At 33.6% G+C, this 25,117-nt stretch overlaps 1 protein-coding gene across 2 annotated transcripts; it reads right to left on the bottom strand.

Moving 5' to 3' along the window:
* Nucleotides 1-1,312: 1,312 nt before the first annotated feature.
* On the bottom strand, nucleotides 1,313-23,423 carry LOC121974988 (mitochondrial proton/calcium exchanger protein-like). Of its 2 annotated transcripts, none has more exons than XM_042526315.1 (16): nucleotides 23,167-23,423; nucleotides 22,169-22,829; nucleotides 21,756-22,068; nucleotides 20,596-20,742; nucleotides 20,406-20,494; nucleotides 20,234-20,326; nucleotides 16,299-16,425; nucleotides 15,545-15,609; nucleotides 15,302-15,473; nucleotides 5,585-5,779; nucleotides 5,437-5,484; nucleotides 5,124-5,270; nucleotides 4,239-4,321; nucleotides 2,601-2,716; nucleotides 2,433-2,523; nucleotides 1,313-1,669 (listed from the first exon to the last, which is right to left on the bottom strand). In XM_042526315.1, exons 2-15 carry the CDS (start codon nucleotides 22,777-22,779, stop codon nucleotides 2,441-2,443), a joined length of 2,289 nt encoding a protein of 762 aa, XP_042382249.1. In that variant the 5' UTR covers nucleotides 22,780-22,829; nucleotides 23,167-23,423; the 3' UTR covers nucleotides 1,313-1,669; nucleotides 2,433-2,440. The 2 variants fall into 2 exon arrangements, with proteins under 2 accessions (XP_042382249.1, XP_042382250.1); XM_042526316.1 differs by having other exon boundaries at nucleotides 1,313-2,126.
* Between the last annotated feature and the right edge of the window lie 1,694 nt (nucleotides 23,424-25,117).

Genomic DNA, 25,117 nt, shown 5'->3' on the forward strand with positions numbered 1-25,117 from the left:
TAGCGGATTGCATCACGAAGTTTGGCACCACCATGGGACTGCACCCTAACCTCAGAAAATCCAACATCTACATTGTTGGCGTCAATGATCGAATCAAAGATAGATTACTATAGCTCATCGGATTCTAACAAGAAACCTTCCCATTCTAGTACATCAACATCCCCTTGGCTGCAGAGAAGATAAGGACCAACAATTACAACACCTTGACCAATGCTTTAATGCGCAAACTTGTGTCCGGACCCAAACACACGTTGTCCTATGCAGGTAAACTCGAGCTGGTCAAAAATATTTTGCGAGGCATCAAATGTTTTTGGCTCTTCATCTTGCTGATTCCATGCGCGGTAGTTGACAAGCTATATATCATCTATCACTCCTTTGTTTGAATGTCCAAGCACCCGCCCATCTCTTGGACCACGATGTGTTTAGCCAAAGATGAAGGAGGGTATGAAGTTTGAGATCCGAAAGCTTTGAACTCAGCCTTGCTATGCAAGTCTCTATGGAATCAACAACAGAAAAAGACTGGGTGAAATGGGTCCATCATTAGTACCTCCAACATATCGATTTGTAGGACCAGAATGCCAAGGCAATGGACTAGCCTTTGATCAAGAAACTACTGCAGCTTCGTGACACTATGCAACCGAACAAGATCCAAATTCCAGGCACAGACTCTGCTGGCAAACTGGTTCAACAATGATCAACGGCATACAACTTCCATCCATGAGATGAGCCCAAGCCATGAGCAAAAACTGTGGAAGACTTACCTTATACCCAAGCATCAGTTCACGCTGTGGCTCCATGCACAAGGCTATATACGCACAAAATATTAGCTAGAGTGCGTGTCATGCAAAACCTATCCTCTATGCAAGCACAAGGATGAATCTTTAGGTCACACCATCTTTCGGTGACCCATTGGCGCCGCTCTTTGGGACAACGTGAACACTTGGCTTCCCCTATGACATGAGATGAATACCTCCAAGCGAATGCTAGAGATCTTTCTCCGGAGATATTGCGGCAATGGCCGCTTGACTAAAACTAGATACTTGGACATATAGTGCATGGTCTTTTTGTTATGGCAAGCATATAATCATTGTTAATTTGAGAGAGATGTTCATGATATTGAGAGGATATTCCGTAAGATTCAAACGCACGTATATCACTTTGCATGTGCATATATATGTAACCTCTCATTTGATATATAAATTATTTATCTTTCTTTAAAAAAAAAGTCGTTGTAACTTACGCATACCTGAAGAGAATCTCAATCATAACCTATAGTGCTGCATTTTCACTAGACCGACATGTACAAGGCGGAAGCGAGACATAATCTGTTTTCAGAGTTTTATTAATGTAACAACTATTTTTTCCATGCTTATTTGTATAATTCTACAATAATTGACTACATAGACGATGGATGGAAAATGAAACATTATCCTTCTAACTATTTGTCTTCTGTATCATAAACTCTGATAGTTTTATATCATGAACTGGATATTATGTCGAATATACTTTGTTCTCAAAAAGCCTGCAATACTTGATATACCTCGAAATTAAGATAATTTGAAGTTAACACTCTAGCGTCTGGTCACTGCTTAGGTTGAAGACAGGCACGGAGGGTAGGCGGGAAGGCATCATCAAGCTTCTGCTGCCTCCAAAATCACACAGCGAAGGCCTGAGCATCGATAAGTTTAGTTTGGTGATGCAAGGCAACAAGTACAGTTTGTGGTGTTGTGTTGATCACTAAGATAAATGGTGACGAAAAGTAGCATGAGAGAATAATATGATGCTACAGTAGACTGGTAGGCAGAATCATGTAGTATGATAAAAACAGAATAACGCAGTACAATTTTCCAATTTTGTAACAAACTACTATAACACCAATAAAAAAAATCTTAATAAATTATGCTTAAAATTGTTGAATCAACAACTGACAATGTAGCGAATGGAAAATGAGTTCTATATGTTATAAAATTGAAAATACATATATACACATGTTAGTAAATTAAAATCTATAGCAATCACTATCAGAGAGTTATATTTAGCAAATTAACTCTCAATCTTGTAGGAGAAAAATAGAATGCCATCTCTACCCCACATTCCCTAGATAAGCAAGAGTATCGCATCTAGACCTAGTCAAAACAAAATTAGGTGTAAAGCACAGGTAATAAAGTTGAATGAGTTAAATAGACCTCAAAAATCACCTTATTTTATGTTTGTTTTTGTATAGAAGATGACAGGCAGCAGATTTCTTGAGTAAATTGCTATAGATGTACAGGTATGCATTGCAGCAAAGAATATGGTTTAAGTGCCAAAGAGAGGGAAATTAAAACTTACTTTTTCTCATGACAAATTATCAAGAGCACAAATGATGCTGATGACAAGATAGGGAAAAAAAACAAGAACAAATTGCTGCCTTAGATAGAAAAGACACATACAATTACTATCATTGTTTGTGTTCTGATTCACCATCACCATCTTCAGTTTGAGAGGCTAACTTCACAATGTCTTCCACAAGAATCTTCCCATCTGTACCAGAAGAGTACAGGTTAGCAAAAGAGACAAGGTTTGATGAGTTTGAAACAGATAATATGAAGGTATAGGACCTTTGTCTCTAGAAAGATTGCTGATGAGTTCTTGAACACCTTCCTTTCCAATGGTGTCCTTGAGATACATGGCAGCAGCTGCAACCTCTTCTGGTGTGACTTTGCCGTCATGATCCCTATAAACAGACAGGAACAGAGGCAAAAAAAAGGAAATTAGCCTCTTACTGACATAAAGTTCAAGCTTGTATTTGCATATGCTAATAAGCATTTGAGTCAAAGATATCCTCCGAAACAATATTTAATAAAGACAATTAATAAACAGGTTATTATATTAATTAAAAAAATTTAGTATTGAAACAAATTCATGAAAAGAAACTGATCACTTTTATTCTCATGACTATTAGGAAAATTCCTCCTTTTGCCAATATTCTTCTCATTTCTTTCAACTTCCTCTTCTAGTTCACCTTTTTCTTAGTCTTTCTTCATAATATTACTTGAACAATTTTAGGCCACAAAAGTGTGATCCTTTAACCTCCTGGTAGGCTGGTTAATTGCTCATTTTGCTTCTGTGTCATTCTATATCCTCTTGGTTAGCCAGTTTCTTACTCAATGTTTCTATTATCATTTTTTCAGTATCTTTTCCGCTCGAAAATTCACGAAGTAATTACCTGGTATGAAATTATAGTCTTTAACCTGATTGCATTTGCTTCCTTATAGACTCATATTGGCTAGACACCTATCAAAAAACTTTTGCAACTTGTGAAATAATCCTTCAACCAAGCACTGCAAATTAACTTAATCACATACATTTTCCGAAATAAGATTACCAACCACAGCAAATTGATTTATTCTTGTCAAAGAAAATTATCATAATGAATCCATCTATGTGAAAAGATAACATTTTCTTCCGGCAGAATCTACCAATACATGTGTGAGCACATGCATAGACATGTGCATGACTTTAAAAAGCCCTCGCTTGAGCAAACATATGTGCCTAACTAGGTGGATTTGGAAGAGGACCGTCTAGGTCTAGGTCTAGGTGGATTTTACTTGTATCATTTCCAACTCATGGTTATCACTTCAGGTACAAGGTGACAATTCTATTTTATACTAGGATAAGAAAGGTAGAGGAAATGCCTCGGTATTCATTGGGGCCCAGTTGAAGCTATCTCAGCCTCAGTGGAACCTATTTGGCTACATCTAATCAGAAACATTTAGGTTGTTGTCCATCTCTATACTTTTTAAGTATTAGCTTTGCCTAGCCGTGAAGTAAGACAAAGGTGTTTGAACCACGTAAATTGCTAGTATTAGCATTGCTCCCCGTGACATGACCAACTGATCGCAATATTTTCTATCCTTATTATGCTATTTCTTGTATTTAATGTCTTCTTGTGTAGTGGCCCTTTAGAGTCATTATTGGCAATAATACAGTACTATGCTAACCTCCAGAACAGTATTATGCAGGTACATTTAAATGACCTAAGAAAGGTAAATAACTGAATTTCACATCGGAAATAAAAATATGTATACAGACACAATAACCAATAAAAAAGCAATTTGGTTATGCATGCATGTAGGAGAGAATAATGTATGGAAAACTTCCTATGTCAAATTTCAGAAAGATTAATTAAGGAGTAAACATTAAACTGAAACCATAAAATACACTATTTTATAGCAGAATTATGAAAATAATAATACCTATCTAGTATTTGCCAACGATCACCAATTCTAGCATCAACATCATCAATCTCCTTTTCAAGTTCTTGTAGCATAGCATCAACCTAACCATTAAAATAAAGGCATAAGGTTCAACGATTAACATGGTAAGAAAAAGATACAACCAAACGGGTGTCTAGGGATCCCCAATTATACTGTCCTAGTATTTCTAACAATTAACAAAAAGAGCATAACTAGAAGCGCAAAGATATCATTGTTAGGAGCAGTCAAATTATAAAGAAAAACAACTAAATAGGTTATATCATTATATCAGTCCTATATCAAGGTGGACATTTTTCTATCCATTTATCTGGCATAGCTTATCATAGAGGAGTTAGATTCAAAACAACAAGCGCATTCTTGGTAAAGTAAACAATCTGATACTCCTGCATGACAGTGGAAGACGTCATGGCAGTAATCTCTATTTGTTCTTTTCCCAAAAACTGTCCACCACCCTTTAAATGGTAGTTACATACATTTCACACTTACAAGCCGAGAAAACTTACTTACATAATTGCAGGCTAAACAATTAAGCTTGTTAAAAACCAAAGTTCAATCCAACCCAAAATGTCTAGGCACTTACTAAGGCAAGGGTCCCTTGATAGTTAGGCATCCCCAATAGGCCATGTGGAACTAAGGGAAGTGCTTTTATTACTCTTTTATATATGGCTGCCAGGATTTAGGAATCCACTTCCATGTTCAAGTTCAAGGGATCCAAATGAAGTTTCTAGGATAAGAACACCTTAGATCGCTTACTAATGTGCACATCCTTTTTGTAAGTATCACACAAGTATTCAGACTAGCTAGGAAGAGAAAACGAACAAAATAAGTTAACATAAAAGAAACAAGCCAATTCTTAGTTCTTACCTTATCTATTAGTCTCGATGAAACCTTGTCTGCAGCAGCTACTTCAGTTACATGATCAGTCTCCTCCCTAGCAGCTTTATAAGCTTTCTTAGCATCCTCTTCACCCTCTGTACCCTCTTTCTCCAGCATGGTATTATACAGTTCAATCTGCAGTTAACAGTTAATTTCAGGGTTCTACCAAAAGTAAAAATACAGCAGACATTAAAGAATTTCAACTCCAGAAGAATTCTGTATAAATTGAAAATAACAACATAACAATCACTTGTTCTCAATGTAATAGAAATTCTTCAGTAAATTTATGAGATAAAAGTACCTCTTTATTAACAAGGCTCAGAAAATCTTGACGCTCCCTACTAACAGACTGCACAAGTTCATCAAATGATCTTTATGAGCTCAAGAATAAAAAAAACATAGTACTCTGTTTAACTAGCAAAAAAAGGAAATATATTTTAGATACTTACAGAATCTGAAGCTAGAACAGCTAGTGCACGACTAATTTTACATAGTTGCTCCTGCTTTTCAAGTGTTTTTGCTCTTGCTAACTCATCTGCCTCCCTAGCAGTAGGAATAATCATCTCACTCAATGCAAAATCTTCACTGACCTCAGATTCCTTCACTTTAGCTTTCTCTTCTTTCACTTGTTTTTTCTCTTCCTCCTAAATAATTTTTAGACAAAAAAGGTCAGCTAAAAAATGCTATTAGATTACTATTTGCAAACCAGTTAGCTAACCACTCATAATCCAACAACCAACATAAATAAACACATCAACACAACATATACTCAGAAAGGGAACAGTCATCCAAAATATCTCTTGATTTGAGCCACAAGACATAGATGACTCAGTGGGAGGAAGATAATCAAAAGTAGAACGGGATCAAACATATCAAATCATGCATACAAAAAAGTACAAATTTCACCATTTTAGTTGAAGAACACCTACAGAATCAGTTGCTAATGATAGTCTATTATTCTTGGAGCAACTAAAAAGTTTGTAAGAATATACAGAAAATTATTTTAAGAATTATAGCATTCTCATTAATCATTTAACAATGCAAATAGGAACGAGAATTTGTTTAAAGAAATTACTTGCATTGTATTTTGTATTTGATATGTTTAGAGGAAAATTCTCATTTGACTATCTTAATAATGAACCAGGTAACACCGAACCTGGGACCGGCCCGACCTTACAGAAGTTTCCCATTGGCCGTCAAGATAAATCAGGAAGCGCTTGCGACGGATGACCTAAAAGCCCAGCATCCCGTGGATGTGCATCCCATATGAAGGAAAAATCTTTGCAAATGCGCCGTAGCTGGGGATCGAACCGCAGGTGTCTAGGTGACAAATTGATGCCCTTCTACTACACCATAGCCCCGAGGGCCCATTTGAATATCTTGCTTGCCCAAATGGAAGCCTTTTAATTTTGATTTTGTTCTCAATAAAAATAAAACGCAACCCATACACGAAGCTCCCGTCAATACGAATCATGGGGAAGGGTCTATTGTACGCAGCTTTATCTTGCTTTGCAAGAGTCTGTTTCCGAGACTTGAACCCATAATTTTGTTCCCAATAACAAGCAAAATATATTTGAGTAATTGGCGTGGGTCTTTATTATATGAAGCAACACCCTGATCAAAATATGAACACTTCACAATCTATTTATAATTTGACTTACCTTTCGTGTTGATCTCAGTTCAACAATATTGGCTAATAATATTCAAATTAATTAAATTATTTTTATTAAATTGACTAATAAAACTGAAGCGTTCTCGATAAAAATAGTTTTACATCAATCATCAGCTCTAAGCTCATATCTTTTTATACTAGTTATGGATGAACTGGATACATCCAAGATATGTTACCACGATGCATTGTTTGTAGATGACGTTTTGATCAATAAGACACCTGGAAAAATAAATGCTAAACTTGAATTTCGATGGGAGATATTAAAGATAAAGTTAGCAATAGTAGGCGTAATAAAATAATTGTTAAGATAAAAAATGACGAATTACCTATCACTAAAGATTTTACGTATCTAGGATCGTTTTTGCATAGAAGAGCTTGATTGAGATGATTTACATACGATACAAGAAAAATGATTCAAATAGAGAAGAACATTTGGTGTTTTTTATAATCGTAAAATACATCTAAAGTTTAAAGGGAATTTTTATAAAATGGTGATTAGACCTGCTATGTTATATAGAGTTAAATGTTGAGTTATGAAACAAGCACACTAAAAAATGAAAGTCACAAAGATGAGGATATAAGATGGATGTACAAATATACAAGGATGAACATGATAAGAAATGAAAACATTAGAGAAAAAGTTCAGGTTGCACCTAGTGAGAAAAAACTCTAAGGAACACATTTAAAATAGTACAGTGCGAACAATAAATATCTCAGTTAAGCAATGTAAGTTCATAACAAATACGCACCTTAATCGAGAAAAAAGAAGACCAAAAAGATTTGATTAATATGATAAAACAAGATAAAATTTATTTAAATATAGATGAGGATATAATAGGCAATTAAACTCAATGACATAGGAGGATCCATATACTTAACTTAGAGGGATAAAAGCTTCATTATTATTGTTGATAAATGATTTCTTTAATCTTCTCTTCCCTTCCCACCAATTGATTATAGCTTGTTCTTCTTTATTCTATCATCTCAAGATTTTTTTTTTCTCATTTTATGAATTACTAAAGCTATACCTTAGCACTATAGGATATCTTAGGATTTTTTTTTTCTCCCTCTACCCTTCACAGTTTCTAATTAATGCATTTGTTAGTTGCCTCTCAACGTACTCATACCATCTCAAGGTATTTTCTTTCATGTTATCTACACCTAAGTGATATTAGTATTTTTTTTTTTTTATTGTTTTATCATAGTTTGAAATCTTATGACACCAAGCGAAGCGGTCAAAACATATCATTACAATAAATTATCGAAACTTAATACCATTCAGCACCGACAATATCTCCTTCCTATGTTTCATCTCATTCCTTCTTTAACCTCCAATCTATCACTAGCACCATGCATTGAAATATTGACACGATACCAAATTAGTATCGTTCAAAGAAAGACTAAAATTCCAACACAACTCAAGATTTTGAACCTTGGCTTTATCCTTTCTTTATAGCTCCACACATCTATCTTAGCTTTAACCTTTATTGTAGTAATGGAAAATTTGATGTTAGTATTAGGATATGCCGCGATAGTGGACATAAGCCATCTATTTGCTTGGAAAATCCTTTAACCCAAAGAGAATGGATGATTAATATTAGTGAACCATGAGGATATTCTTAGGAGATAGCATAGCTACAGGACTTTGAACATAAGCAATCTAATTGGCTAGATAAAGTCATTTATCCCTAGGAGAACAATGGACAACAACAATAACAACAATCTACGTCATTGGCTTTATCCCCTACTATATCGTTATTTTATATTTAAATAAAGTTTATCTTGTTTTATTGTTGCTAACAAAATATTTTTTTGATCTTCCTTTTTCTCGTTTGGTGTGTACATTTGTCATAGTTTGAGTTTCACATCGCCTAATTGGAGCATGATCGTCTAAGTATATGTTCATATCATCTTAAATGTGTAGAGTTTTCTGTCAATAGGTGCAATCTCGACTTTATCTTTAATATTTTCATTTCTTACCTTATTCATTCTTATATGTCCGGACATCCACCTTCACATCCTCATCGTTTGCTCATGTGCTCAAGTTATAACCCAATATTCAGCTTCATATAACATAATAAATCTAACCGCTGTTTGTAATTTTCCTTTTAAGTCTTAGAGGTATTTTATAATCACAAAGAACACTTGGCGTTCTCCATTTCAATCATCCTGCTTATATTATATGTAAGAACTCTCAATCCCTCCATTCTTTTATAAAAATGATCTTAAATATTTATAACTCTTAGTTACATACAACTCGTCATCTCCTGTCTCAACAATTGTCTTATTACGTCTAATATTTACTTAAATTTCATATATTCTATTTTTACTCTACTAAGTCTAAAATCTTTCATTTCTAGCATGTCTCGCCAAGATTCGAGTTTAGCATTTAATACTTCACATGTTTCATCTACTAAAACAATATCATCTGCAAACATGCACCACGGTACCATATATTGAATGTGTCTAGTTTGTTCGTCCATGATTAGTGTAAAAAGATAGAGATTTAGAATTGATCATTGATGTAACTCTATCCTTATGGGAAATGCTTTAATTAATCCGCCTGGAGTCTTCACTTTTGTCATTATATTCTCGTGCATATCCTTAATTTGTTCAATATACGCTATGCTAACACATTTTTTCAAGAATTCTCCAATAATTTGCCTTGAACTCTATCATAAGTTTTTCTAGGTCGACGAATATCATGTGTAAGTCTTGCTTATATTCTCGATGTTTTTCAATTAGTTGTAAAATATATATCTTTTATTGTCGATATTCCATATATAAATCCAAATTGATTTTTTTTTAATCACTGTGGTCTCCTTAATCTTTTTTTCAATTACTTTTTCCCAAAGTTTCATGATATGACTCATTAATTTAATACCACTATAGTTTGTACAATTTTATACGTCTCTTGTGTATAAGACATTTTTTTGCGATTTTAATATCAGATTGAATAACTTTGTAAGTCATTTGACAACCTTTTTCCTTATATACTTGCATACCTTTATAGGAAGTTCAACTACTTTTCCATTGTGCATTCCATTTAAAGTTTATTCCACTTCTCAAGTTTGAATTCTACGATAAAAATTTAAATTTCTATACTCATTTGATCTACTTAAATTACCCAAGTTAATCACCTAAATGTTCATTAAAAAGTTGATAAAAATATTTCTTTCATTGCTCTTTTATTTCCTCATCATTGAATAATGTCGCATTGCATTTAGCTTTATTACATCTTACTTTGGTAAGAGCTCTTGTCTTCCTCTCTCTCGATTTAACTATTCTATAAATGTCTCTTTCTCCTTTTGTATTTAATTTTTAATATAAGCGTTTTAAATTTTTCATTTTTGTCTTCATTCATAGCTTTCTTGGTCTCTTTGTCGGCTACTATATACTTTTTTATATTTTCTTCATTCGTGTAAATATCTTATAAATTGTTCATTTTTCCTTCACTTCTCTTGTACTTTCTCATTCTACCATCATTATTCTTTACTTGGTGGTGTCATTTAACTCACCAAGTATACTCTTTGCTACTATTTTCAACTCTAATACCATCTTATTGCATGTCATATTCGAGTCGCCATGTATTTCTCTTAATACTTGTACTCCTACCCTCTCCTTAAATATATTTTATTTTCTATCATTTAACTTCCATCACTTAATTCTATAAGTCGTACATATTCCTCATTTTTCACTCTACAAACCCATTTAGATTTCTTTCTATTAAAATTATTTCGATTGGCGGAATGTTTTGTAATACCTTATTTAAATCGTCCCAAAATTTAGATTTAGTGTGTTCATCTAATCCTACTTGAGGTGTATATATACTAATTATATTAATAGTTTATTTCGTATTCACTATCTTGAGAGCTATAATCCTATCCCCTTTCTAACTACTACTTTATCCTTTAGCAAACTATCAACTACAATTCCTACTTCATTTCTTGTTTTACTCCTTCATGTGTACCATAATTTAAAGAATTCTCTACTATTTTTGGCTTCTCTTCTACCCACAAAATATTAATTCTTCTCTTAATCATCATATCTACTACCTCCATTATTTTACCAGTTATCGTTCCTAGATTCCATATTCCAAATTTTAGACAAATATTTTTTATATATATAGTATTTGTCCTAAATTTTTGACAAATAGTTATTGTTTTGTGACCAAAAGTCACACGTTCGAATCCTGAAAACAGTCTCTTGCAAAAAGCAAGGTAAGGCTGCGTACAATGGATCCTTTCCTAGGACCCCGCATGGCAGGAGCTTCGTGCAACGGGCTACCCTTTTTTTCTTTTTATATAATATTTGTTCTTACTCAACCAATGATATGAGAACTTTTGCATATTTAATACTACACATAAATTCTCATGGAGATGTGCGATTCTTGCCAAGACCTTGCAACACGTTCTTTCCAGAGAACATCTTAGCATTAGCAGAATAGTTTAATGGATTCATTCATGAAACATTTGCCTAAAAGTCCACGCTGACCGGTAACTTGACGCGCAACCCTTGTCCTTTTTCATTTGGGCTTGGAACCCACATCAGCGGACTTGGAGAACAATGTACAAAATAATAAATTAACTTAATATGATGAGGAATGTGTGTTATGCTCGAAAAATAGAGCCTATTAAAACCCACATGAAGGTATTTGGAAGTTCATAATTCATGCAGATATGGTAGGATAAAACCTTGGAACTTAGAATCCAAAACTACACACAACTTGTCTTTAAAATATCACCTTAATTCCAGAGAGACAATAAACTCAGGATCAAATTGGAAGGAATGATAGTGTAAGAAAAGATGTATGAATTTGACTTGATAATATGTATAAACTATGAAGCCTACAATATTTAACATGAACTCATCTGAAAGGCTCAATAATGTTTCTTATTGACTTCTAGTGGAGTGATAACACTAAATTATACCTGAGGTATTTATGTTAACCTAGCATAGATTTTGTAATATTTACCCTACAAATAAGAAAATGGATAGTACTTAAAATACCAGTGTTTCACCCATAATTACATACACATTATATGACGTGTTAGGTTGCTCTTTAGTTTTGAAATTAGGGAGTATCTAGACTTATTAATAAAGATATCGTATAGATTATACAACCAATCTATAATGCAATTAATATCACACTGCATGATAACGGCTTACCATGAAGCGGGTTTTGTTAGCCGTGCATGAACTACAATAATATTAGATCAACATAATACAAATAGTTAGCTAACTAATTAAATGCATGTCACTGAAGAAACTCCACCAGTTTCATACACAAATACCAGTGAAGAAGCTAAGTCAGAACCTTCATAACATAGACATATTATGCAAAATAGATATAAAGGAGAAATGCATAATATAATATATCTTATAAAAGAATTCAATGAGCAGTAAATAATCAAAGCTAGCATTCTTTTTAAGTCAATTTAACTTCATTAATCTCTTATCACAATTTTACTTTTCAATTTTCTGTCAAATGATTATAAATTTTTTTGTACTTCCTCTTTTATACTCCTATAAGTTTTCCATCTTAATTTATGAGAAAATCAACATACATATGTAGAGAAAGTGAATGGCCCACAATCCACTAGATAAAAGATGTATTTTATATAGGGATGAATAATCCAAAGTCCACACGGTATTAGACCCACAATCCACCCGATACAAAATGCATATATATATAGGATCAACAATCCTCAATCCACTTAGTAAAGATGCATTGCATATATATTGAGGATCATTTTTTTAGCATAGAGCCATGACTCTCTAGAATAAGGAATTCATTTGTTTTTTAATTCAGTAAGTAGTCACACAACTCCTTCAAAGTGTGGAGCCGAATCTCTATAGTATAAATAATTTATTATTTTTTTAGTTCAACTAAAGTAGTCACGCAACTACCTCAAAGCACGAAGCAAAAGCTTTATGGTATAGGTGAATAGGTGATGCATTCATTATTTTATTAAATTAATATAAATAATCACACAACTCTTTTCGAAGTGTGAAACCAAATCTTCACAGTATAAGTAATTTATTTGTTATTTTATTGGTTTGATAATATAATCATACATTTTTTATTCATCTCAAGGTAGTTCATGTTCTCTTAAGGTACTAACATTGGGCTTTATTGTCTTTATATGTTATCTCTATTAATCATTTTATCGTCAACAGGGTCTAAGAAGCAACAAAGAGAACAAGATCAAATAAGGACAAGAAAGAGAAAGCACATATCAAGCAACAAAAGTAGAAACAATAATAAAAACAATTCTCTTTTCAAAAAATTTCATTATTATATCATCTATTTTTATAAATTAATTATGAACAAGGTAAATGTAATGAAACAAATAGTACACGCCCACCTCGAATGAAGAAATCACCACCACATGCAATTAACTCTAACATCTTGAGACTCCACTATAGCCACTAGATATGCAAGATGTAAATGAGAACAAATAACAATTAAGACTCTATATTAAGAGTTAATTATTAGACATTACTAACTAGTTGATGTGTTAAGTTTGAACTTGTCCATGCACCCCAATTACTAACAAAAGTTTCTTTGATCTATCGAAACACCTCCATATCCATATAAGAAAAAAAGAATAATAATAACAAAATGTCTTCACTCATGTTACTCATTTGTCATTAATAATTTAAGTATTAACTATGATCGTCAATCATTATCGCAATTAGCAAGTATCTTTGCTTTTATAATCTATTTATTCAAAATAAGTTATTGGAGAAAAAATAGAGATGATAGAAAAATCAAACATTCTTAAAAAGAGAAAGTAACTAACTTCTAATTTCATCTCTGCTATTTTATCTCTTTTCTTCTTTCAAATAACAATAACAATCAAATTGACTCAACTATTTAAAATTGGCTATATAGATCTCATATAGCAACTAGTATTTAGATCTAATATCCAAGCCACTTTATGTGCGTTAAGTAGTTATTTTCTTTTATCTCACTCTACTCCCATTCACTTTTAACTTTAGTTAATCCAACTAAAACAACCTCTAACCACAGCCGCATTAAGTAGGAAAATAAATTTTATATATATATACGTGAAGATTATATAAAATTATTTATGAATGCAACACACATTGAAACACGATCAAAGAACTAAATAAGGAATCAGTGTGAGAAGAAACACAAATGCAAAGAAAACCAAGTGAGACTTGTTATGATCTATTAATCTCCCATGATGGATATAAGAGTAATACAAGCGGCGGCAACACATCCATGGTTGAGACCAAGAGAGAGGAAGGGAAAGGTGCAAATCAAATGGATGGCGGTGGCTGCAATCAACGGCGGTGTGGCTAGCCGCCAAGTGGCGATGATGGTACGTATGTTGGCCAACAAGTGATAATGGTGGCACACGTGTCGGCAAAGTGGCGAGAGAGGGATGGAGGGATGGAGGGGAAAGAGTTCACGAGAGAAGTGGAGGTTTCAAGTGAGGTTTCGCCATAAGGAAAATAAGGGGGAAAATCAACTCCTTAAATATAAACACCTCAAAAATCCTAAATTAGGTGCATGAAGAATACAACTTAACAGACTCATAATATCATAAACTGATTTAAATCTTGTTTGAACTCAAACTTGGCTTGAGTCAGAGTCAAATTGGACAAATTGGTGTTGGTCCAAATTAGATGAGAAAGTGATATGAATATTGTTTGGACTCGACTAGGCTTGAATCAAAATCAAATTAGATAAGCTAGGGTAAACCAAATTAGATGAGAAAGTGATTTAAATTTTGCTTAGACTCCATTAAGCTCGAATTAGAGTCAAATTGGATAACCTAGGGCTAAACCAAATTAGATAACTGGGGTCTGGTTCAATTGCATTCTTGGTCCACCTGGTCTAAGTTTTCTGCGGTGTTTATATATTTGAGTTTAATTACTTATCCCATACATATAGACTTTGACTCCGCACCCAAAAAAAGCTCCATGACTGTGTGAGAGAAGAGATTAATGACGTTAAATTGTTAGAAAATAATAACTTTGATTTTTTATTGCTTATGAGATATATCATACACTTCTCTGTACCATTTCACATTTTATGTTCACGTTCTATACTCTTTATCCTCTGTGGGTACTAGTGGAGTTTCTTCAACGATTTGTATGTAGTTAATTTAGTTAGCTATTTTATTATGACATTATTGCAGTTCATGCATGACAAGAGAAGCCGACTTAATGGCAAGCCTACCTTATGCAGATTCACCAAATGGATTGAGAAAGCTTAAAAATACAAATTATCTAACAAGTAAGGCCGCTCTTTAGCTACAGTATGAAACTAGTTGGATAATGAAACCATGGAATATATGGACTATTCAATCAAGATCAATGCAATTGAACTCTAGTCTGCTCATTTTGCTCAAATCTGTAAACAAGAGTTGCTGGATGATCGATTACAATGCCTTTCTTGAAAAACATATTATTAAGTAATTGCAATGACAAAGAAAACCCAAGAAAGAAAGGTGTGTACCTTGATAAGTTCTTCCTGCATTTCTAGGAACTCCAACTTTCTCCTCCTCTCAGAAACAGAATCTTCAGAAGGCAACCCAGTGCCCACTGTATCAACAACCTCATCTGGTAGAGATGAAAGGGTGGCCACAACAGCTTCTTCAGGTTTCAACTTTCCAGAAACAGTAAATGCTCTGACAAATTTTACCCAATAAGAAATATATGAAAAGCACAGCAATGAAAACAGATGCCTGAAGCATATTACCTTGATAGTATCAATAGAGAAGATGGAACAGCATAATTCAGTGACAAGTCCAACCAATCACGAAGCTGAAAACAAATGTTACCATAATAAGACAAAGTTTAGTGATTCTTCTGGCTAACAACAATCGAACTAGAAAAAATGCATTGCCATCACAAAAAGACAGCCAAATTATTCTCGCAGAACTAGTTTCAAAAAACCAGAAAAAGAATTTAAATAAGCAAAAAAACAACAATGAAATGATGTTATTTATGTTACATTTAACCATGCTTTTTGGTTAGATTTACCCTATTAAAAGAAAACAAAATTGGTGTATCTGGGCAAAGATTAGCCAAATAATATTCTAATAGAACAATAGCAGAAGTTTGTTGATGAAATTGAATATAGACTTTTTATATGAAACAAATTAGTAGGAAGATAAATACTCTAGTTTCGCTGTTTCATCTGTGATGAGTTAAGAAGAGGAGACGTCGTTGAAATAATTATTTATAAAGATAGATAGGGCCTCTCTATAGAAAGCTTTGTAAAGATGCCATGAAGTAAAAGTTAATAAAGATGATCATAAACACACAGTGTATTTTCAATTTCAAGCTATTAGGTAGAACTATTGAGCATGGTACATTATCAACTTTGAGCCCTCAATCCTCAAGCATCTTTTCCCTCTTAGCTCCTTGTTGATTTTGAATATTCTACCTCCATAAACTGCCATATGGTGTCCAAATTCCACAGAAGTAAAGAAAGTTCAAAGGAGAAAAACCTGTTGACGCATTTCAAGTGTTGAAAGCAACCCAAGATGGCCTCGTTCCCTGCAAGCTTGTCTGAGTTCTTCTTCTGAAAGGGATTCCACGCCCTCAGCTTGAATCAGATTATCATCTTCCTTAATCCTTGAGTAAAACAGGGTATATCATCAAGGCCAACAAAAACTACCTAATAAGTTAGATTTTACTCAATTTGTATATCAAAAACAAAAGAGTGAAAAGTTAAGTGATTGTATATTAATCCAATTTTCTTTTCCAAATATTCAAAGAAGACGCTTAAATCCAAATACACAGAAAAAAAATTTTGAAAAGGTAAACTAGGAAATTAGCTCAAGCACAGTGTAGAAGTTTCATGAAATGAAAAAAAAAAAAAGAATAGAAACTAAGGAACGACCTGCTTAAAAGATAGAACACAATCACTAATCCAAAATGCTTAGCCTCAAGTTAATAGTAATCTACTCATCCAAGTGTATAACCTCTTCTTTAGCTCACAACTACTCATGGATGTAAACTAAGGTGTCATAATCTTTCTTGAAATCTCTATCAAGACCTAGAGTCCAACTCATAGTTCATACCACCACTAGTCATCTGATAGTGATTTTCCTCCATCACACAGGCAAGTCTTCTAGATACATCCCTATGGTAAGGGTTAGGTCTACAGTCTACTATGATATCAACCATAATGACCTTCCTAATTGACCCATCAACTTATTTAGATGAACCAACAGCCTAGAATGATTAAACCCAACTTAGTAATAGTCTACTTCTATAAATACCCTTCATTTTCTCATAATACCGCATGCAGGAGTAAACAAAAATGTCAAAAAATTTGTTCAAGAAATGAACTACAACAACTACCAAAAAACTTGGTATAAGTACATGTATTTCAAGTTGCTAGACTTAGCATATATGGGGGCAAAGAATCTTAAAGATCTTTTATTTTAGGTTTTTAAGCCAAAGGAACTTTTTCTTGTAAAATACTACAAAAATATATAAAAAATAAATATTACAAGTATACTTAAGAAATTGAAATTATAAAGAAAAAGGTGTACACTATATATGTAAGAAAATGATATGCCTTAATCCTTATATTTTCCAAATAATGTGACACACTACTGGTTTGTTGTTTTCTAAAGAGTTACAGTTTTCTAACAACAAACTAGTAGTAAAATAATTGAGAAAATGATTAAATGGAAATTCAAATGCAATATAGAAACAAAAATGTAGCAACTCTATTCTAAAAATGAGCAAGAAAAATATCAACTAACTTAGTATTCATATTTGTGTTTCAAGTGACAATACAACAACAACCAAATCTTCTTCCACTAGGTGGGGTCGGCTATATGGATCCTTCTACAACATTAGACTCTATCCCCTACTATATCATCAACTATATTTAAATAAATTTTATCTTATTTTATTATTATTAATCAAGTATTTTTTTATCTTCATCTTCCACATTTTGATTTGCATATTTATTCTACTCTTATATCATCTAACTTGAACATTTATTAATTATCTAAGTACATGTCTATATCATCTTAAATGTGTTCTCATTTCTTATCTTGTCTATCCTCGTATGTTCGCACATCCACTTTAACATCTTCATCTCTACAACTCTCATCTTCTGCTTATATGCTCAAGTCTTCAAGTGACAAATATTAAAGAAAAAATTATGGAAACAAAAGATGTTATGTTACATAACTTAATTATGAATTGATCATAGTTTAGAACTAAAATTTTATTCATACTTTGGTTGAACTCGTTTAGTCTAAGACTGTAGTATTGGGCATTTTGATGATCTTTTGTTGTAAATAAGTGTTGAATTTGTTAATTGTTGACTTCAGTTTGTGAGATACTTGTGATTTTGTTATTTGTTGTAGCTTATAAATCCTTAAAACAATAAAACATACTAGAAATTTTCAGATTTGTAGTATTCTTAATGGCAATTAATACATCATCATAATCAAACCATGTTTATCTCACCTGCTTTGGGTCAGCTATATAAATCTTAACCCTCCATCACATTGAGTTCTATGCAAGAAATAAGATAGATATAACATAAATAAGCATATGAAGATATCTCTATAAAAAGGGCAGTCCGGTGCACGAAGCTCCCGCCATACGGGGTCCAGGGAAGGATCCATTGTACGCAGCCTTACCCTGTTTTTTGCAAGAGGCTGTTTCCAGGATTCAAACCCGTGACCTTTTGGTCACATGGCAACAACTTTACCGTTGCGCCAAGGCTCCCCTATTCTTTCTAATAGATGGAAATATTAATAGATAGAAATAGTAAATCGAAGCATCTATTCTATAACAGATTTCAGCTTACCCTCCTTTTTTGTACATTTATTAGGCCTAGTATTTCCAGCAATGATTTCTTTATTTCTTCATGTCCAAACGAATAAGATTGTCTACCAACAATGGGAACGAATCTTATCAATTGATTTCTACATTGTTTCATAATATGGATCTTTATTTCATGTAATATGGTTATAATATGCGGCTTTTGCCAAGTACAAGTGAAAGAACTTCTATGTAGAATGCATGTATATGTGGATATAGCCTTCCTTTGTCTTGTTTGCAAAGTTTTTCTTATTTTATGATAATTATCATAATTTTTTAAATCTTGATATAAGACGACTCTTATATTAATATCACCAAAGGGATATTAAATGAATGAAATTGGGATGTAGATGGAATATAATGAAATAGTGTTGCCTTGAGGTTCCCTATAAAATAAGGAATGGAATGGAGCTACTATGAAGAAGTTTCGGTAGTTATGAAGGTTCAAACTTGTATTGTTCATGGGCTGAGAACAAGAGTTGCACTCTATAAGGTTGAATCTTCTATTGTTCCTCAATAGCTCAGTGGTAGAACGATCAGCTATTAACTAACCCATTGTAGGTTTGGATTCTACTTAGGAGACTTGACTCATCTTTAATCAAAAAAATTTGACTAGCATTTTCTCCTTTCCCTCTATCCTTTACACCATTCACTTTAATAACTTCAAGTCTTCTAACTATAAAATCTATTAATCATCATTGAACATATCCATACCATTTCTCACTCTATTTCCTAATCTTATCATTTATGTAAGCTATACTTATTTTTTTTAATATTACTATTTTATTTTATTTATCCAAGTATCTCTTTATGTTAACTTTTCCTACATGTTTCCTAACACTTCATCACTCTAATCCATAAGGTATAACAAATCATACCACATTCTTATATAATGTTCTTTTAGTGCCCGGGCAGTGGCACACCGATCACAAGATTTCCAAAACTCCTCTCCATTTCCACTATCAATTCTTTATCCTATTTTGAGTGGGCATTGGTAGAGAAGATTGATAAGTTGCTTGAGAATTGTATGAGTTGCTTAGGAGGGTCTTATATCATAAATAACTGATGGTTATGATTTTAACATGAAAAGTAACTTGATCAACATAATAAGCATAACAAAGAAACATGAGAGAAACTGAACATCATCAATAACAAAGCTAGGAATTACTAAGACAAATTAACACTGTTTAATTCAAGAAAGCCATTTTACTCGATAACAAAAAAAAATATCATCAATTAACCATAGATACAGGGTTGGCTCTTTGAAAGGGTAATGTGCAGGAAAGCATTTTCTGAAACCATACAACTTAAAATAATCAAAAACTACATGATTACACAAAATACTTGTAATGGAAAGACTGTCTACCAGGTATTACTAACACTAATATTAGAATTATGCATGGCATTATGTGTGGCAATGCTGAAGGTCAAACACTAATTAGCTATTAGCATGAAACACAAGTAGTTTTTTCCTCATCGTTAGATTATAATCAACTTATTGAAATGGAATCAGTAATAAGGCTATGAAAAACTATAAATGAAATAACCAGTAGATATTTTCTTCATTCCAAATGTAGCATAAACTTACTCCTGCAATTTCCTCCTAAGCATAAATCGCAAGTAATTGTCAGTTCCAAATGGCGGGATCCCCATATACTTGCACATATTTATTAATCTTGGTCTGCAAGCAGTAGATGTATAAGATTTTATCTAACATCAATAGACAACTTTAAATCAGAATTTCATTAGAGTAAGACAACCTGCTGATATTGTCCAACGTCAGCTCATCATTAAACAATTTTGCAAAGCTCAAGATTTCATCGTTAGAAACAGGAGCACCAGTCCTGACCTTATTGTCAATAACCATCATTTTAGTTACAACTATTGACAGTTTGTAGGAAGTGAAGATAAAATCATATGGTTTCAAATTTCAGTGAAAACCTAAGATACCTTGTTCAAAAACTCATCCAAGTCCTCTGCAGTCTGCTTAATTTCTCCACTGTGAGATACTTGGACTTCCTTTGCCATCTCCCTAACCGTGTCCTGCAAAAACTTTGCGTACTCTATTCTTGCTTTAAGTTTCCTCTTCAATGCTTCCTATATAATACAGGAGAAAAAAATCCCAAATGAGACATTGTGAAACAATTGTAGAAAAAAGTGATTACGCTCACCCCAGGCGCCCTCACAACCTGTCCCCAGGTTATGTGAAGGGAGGTAAATCTCGGGGTCCGCTTATAGTCAACCGCCAAGTTAGCTAGGAGGTGGGAGGGGTTTTTTTCCCGTGGGCATGCGTGAGATGTTTTAAAACGATCTTATAAAAGTGGTGAAAATTATCATTTCCAAAGTTTCCATTTTTGAATAGTTCTTGAATAATTGTTTTTTTAAAACAAAAATCAAGCATTTTCTATGTAGTACATAAATTTTATATACGAAAAGAGAATAAGGTTGGTGATTTTTTCTATTTTCTTTTTAATTTTTAAATTATTCTTTTAAAAAAACTGAAAATAGGTTACAGAATAAAGTTCTAAGAATCCAAGACACTAAGATACAAATATTTGACTAAAATATCACAAGGAAAAGGAGTCAAAAAATCTAAAAGCATGAAGCTATAGGATTTGGGTTCTAGATACTCCAACTACATATGCTGCACAGATCATTGAACCTGACCTGCAGCAAGAAAAAAAAATGATTTTTAAATAGCCCGTTGAACTAGGACAGGCCTATATTGCTTTCATACAAAAGAAATTGTGTTGGTTTGGACTTTGGATATGTTAGGCAAGATGTCTCATTTCTGGAAAAAGGCAGGTTTCTTCCTGTCACCATCAGTCACCGATGGGCCACTGCTAGTGAATTTGGCCTCCAAACCACCACTTATTACCAGTTGTTTGATGACAAAGGCTTTTCCGTCACCTCTATATCAGAAGATGTGGAAAATATTTTCCTATAGGCAATTCTAAACAAACATGGCTCAAAGCAAAATGACCAAGTTATGATCAGACACATATTTGCTAACTGGGTATATCTTGAAGATGAGAAGTTTTAGTTTCAAGTCAAATCATGCTCACATGAAGAAACAAATAACTGATATTCGTCATGCCAAGCAACAGTACCTGCTCCTTCATCTTGTCCTGGAATGTAGATGGCAGCATGTTTGGAAATAGTTTGAGGAACACTGGCAATAAAAACTCCATGAATGGAACAATGATGAAAACTGCAAATGGAACCAGTCTAAATATATCAGCTGTGGTCCGTGTCAACTGTTTTCTTTCTCTTCTTGTCAGACTCTTTCCAGCAGCCAATTTTAACAACATTCTCGAAGAGATCCTCACATCGGCCCATAACAATTTCAGACCTAGCCAATAATGCTGCATGGTTGATACAAATTCATCTTTCCAGTGGTGCAATTTAACAGTCCAGTCCGTCCTTACAAATAGAGGGGGCAAGAAGGTTATGTCAGCAAAATTTGCTCAATATAGGTAAAATGAAGCACAAAAAATCAAACCAGAATTAGCTAAGCTAATACCTGCTCATGGAAGCTACTGCTCTCAAAGCAGGACCAATTCCCAAAACCTTTGCCCAAAACTGTTGTATGAGTGTTTGAGATGCTTTTTGAGAATCTTGAACATGTTTGGCTTTTGCTTTAGCTTTTGCCGAGCTTAAACCTTCAACAGCCTGATCGCATTCCTCAGGTGATGCATCCTTTAATCGTTTTTGGCCCTGGTCTTCGCAAGGTTCCTCCTCATCATTCTTTTCAGGTAGACGGACTTTAGCTGTAGATGCTGTGTGGATGGATTGTACCAAACCTCTGGCTGCGAAGGGTAGTACAAACTCTCGCCTTCCATTTCCAAATTTAGGAATACGAAATCTATCATATGGAAGCTGAAAAAGCCTTTGATCATGAATGCACATAAACTCCTCTTTAGAGTTTAGAATCTCAGGCCACTTCGTCCATGTGATCTCATCTTCATTTGGGCTCCGTTCAGCAACATTGGTTGCAACTTTTGTGTCAGCGTCATAAGCATGGTCACCCTGCCCAAAGCTAGACAAAGTGTAGCATGAACGTCCAGGCACGCTCAAGTAATTGGAGAAATATTTCTTTCTCCTGGTGAGTGCAAGAGTCACGATTCTCGACATCCTTTTTCTTCCCCGAGCCAAAAGGTATGGTCATATATCCCAGGGAACCCCTGAATCGATTATTGAATCATAAACGAACACAACAAGGAAAATCCAATATAATAAACATAAACCAAATATAATATCGATCCAACAAATTGACACTTTCACTTGTTTTCCCGAAATTAAAAAAAAAAAAAAAAACCTCGTTTAAACAAAAGGGAAAATTATGAAAGGCAGCATATGTAAATGTATGGAATTTCAAAACTACATAGCGGCTGGAAGTCAAAATCCTCTACAGCCTAATCGACGATCAGATCGATATGTTCTCTCCGAGTCGGAAAAAAAATATAGCTGATAGCCATGAGCGCAAATCCAAAACACAGAGAAAAGAACAGAATAACTCACCAGAGAAGCTAGAGAACCAGCTCACAGCGCTGCTTGAGCCGTACGATCCAAGATCGAACACCGTGAGAACAAAAATGCGAAGAAGGTGTTTAGGGTTTTGACGGTCGTAAGGGAGGATAGAGGCGACGAAAAGTGCAAGACGATTGGATGGGGGCGGCGTGAACGGTTTGAATATTTATAGAAACTAGAAAGACGAGTGATTACTGCGTTTGCGCTCGATCGCTGCGCGGCGAGCGGAGCCCTTTGGTCATTTTATTGAACATGAATCATTTTCCAGTGAGCCTTTTTACAATTAAAAGGTTTATTCTGCCAGGTGTAGCGGAATTAGTTCTCATTTTATTTTGATTTGGTGGTGATAGATGAATACATTTACTCAATGTCTTTGTTATCTCATCCTAAGTTAACATGGATAAAGTGTCTTACGGGTGCACGTTTTTTTTTTTAGCATGGGGTGATCGATTCGGTCCACGGAAGTTTTTCATCGACTATCAAGATAAATCGGCAAGCGCTTGCAGCAGATAATCTAAGAGTCCAACATCTTTTAATTACGTGTTCTATTTAGAGAAAAAATTCTTACAAATTCACTATAATTGAGACTCAAAATATGAATATCTAAGTGATAATCTAGATGTCTTATTGTTGCATCAAAATGGGAAAAAAAAATGGATGCACTTGATGGTAAAAAAGGCGAATACGCTCGTCCCCAGCGCCCCCATCAACCCGTCCCAGGGTCAATACGGAAGAGATAAAATCACGGACGGCTACTAGTCTTTGGAATAGTGACTAACACATAAGGGAGATATTTATCTCGACTTTATCGAGATTTGAACCTTAGATCTCATGATGATAACATTTCATGTGTTAACTATTAGACCCATCCTAAGAAAAAAAAAATGGTGCACTTGATAGGAAAAAAAATGGATGCACTTGATCCTAGAGCAGGTTGTTATAGAGAAGAGAAGGATGGTTCAATTTTTGATAAATATGAATATTATTTTGTTATTTCGTATCTGCGGTTTAGGAACATGCTAAGATTAAATAAGTCATGATGTATCCTTTTTACAGTATATGCGCTGAGAAACTGGTAAGACTTCTTCTTTTTTACCACTGTAATTAAAACTATCAATTTGGATTGATCTGTTCAATTAACTCGTCCTATTAAATAATTTAAACAAATTAATTATAATTTTATCAATCCTAATTTGCCCGGAGTCGATCTGTCTAAACCTATGATCCACATGGATCGACCTGTGACATGCTTGAATTATCCATAGGTGAGAAATAAATATGTAAATTAAGTTTTATATCAATTTATTATTTTGTTTGTTATAATTTTAAAATAAAAATAATATTTTTTCATCAAATATATGTAATTATTTATGTCTATTTATATTTAAAATATATATTTCTAGATATATTTGATCAACGAAATCTTTTTGAAATAAAACGTTGAAGATATTAAACTTTTTTTATTTGTTTAAAAAAATTTGATCGGCTCGTAAGTTGACTGGCCTAACCCACAATCCGTCTTAGATTGGGTTGGGTTGGGTTGAGAATTTTTCAATCATTGATGACAGATCATCCCTCCCCACCCCTGTCAAATGGCTAACCCACCATAGATTGACCTATCTCACCACAAATTGATCCGTTTAACAACTCAACCAGTGTTGTCAAAATCGAGAGTTTAGATAAAATCGTTAGAGCAATCATAAAATCAGATTGTAAGATTTTACATCATATTTTAAATCAAGTTTAAAAGAAACCTAATATATTCTTTTTAATTGATCATTAAATATTTTAATCCAAATGATAACATAAATCTACATATAAAACATTTTAATTCATATAATCATAAATTACTCATAATTTTAAACTTTTAAATAACTAAATACTTATCATTAAAACACAACATAAACATAAATTCAAGTTTAAACCTTAAGTCCGAAAATAA

The sequence above is a fragment of the Zingiber officinale genome, chromosome 4B (genome assembly GCF_018446385.1).
Source record: "Zingiber officinale cultivar Zhangliang chromosome 4B, Zo_v1.1, whole genome shotgun sequence".
NCBI classification, from domain to species: domain Eukaryota; kingdom Viridiplantae; phylum Streptophyta; class Magnoliopsida; order Zingiberales; family Zingiberaceae; genus Zingiber; species Zingiber officinale.

Coding starts and splice junctions, on each gene's coding strand:
- LOC121974988 (XM_042526315.1), bottom strand. CDS start 22,779: ATGTCGAGAATCGTGACTCTTGCACTCACCAGGAGAAAGAAATATTTC. Junction 20,743..21,755: donor AGGACAAGATGAAGGAGCAG/GTACTGTTGCTT, acceptor TGTATTATATAG/GAAGCATTGAAGAGGAAACT. Junction 5,271..5,436: donor TGAGCCTTGTTAATAAAGAG/GTACTTTTATCT, acceptor TGTTAACTGCAG/ATTGAACTGTATAATACCAT.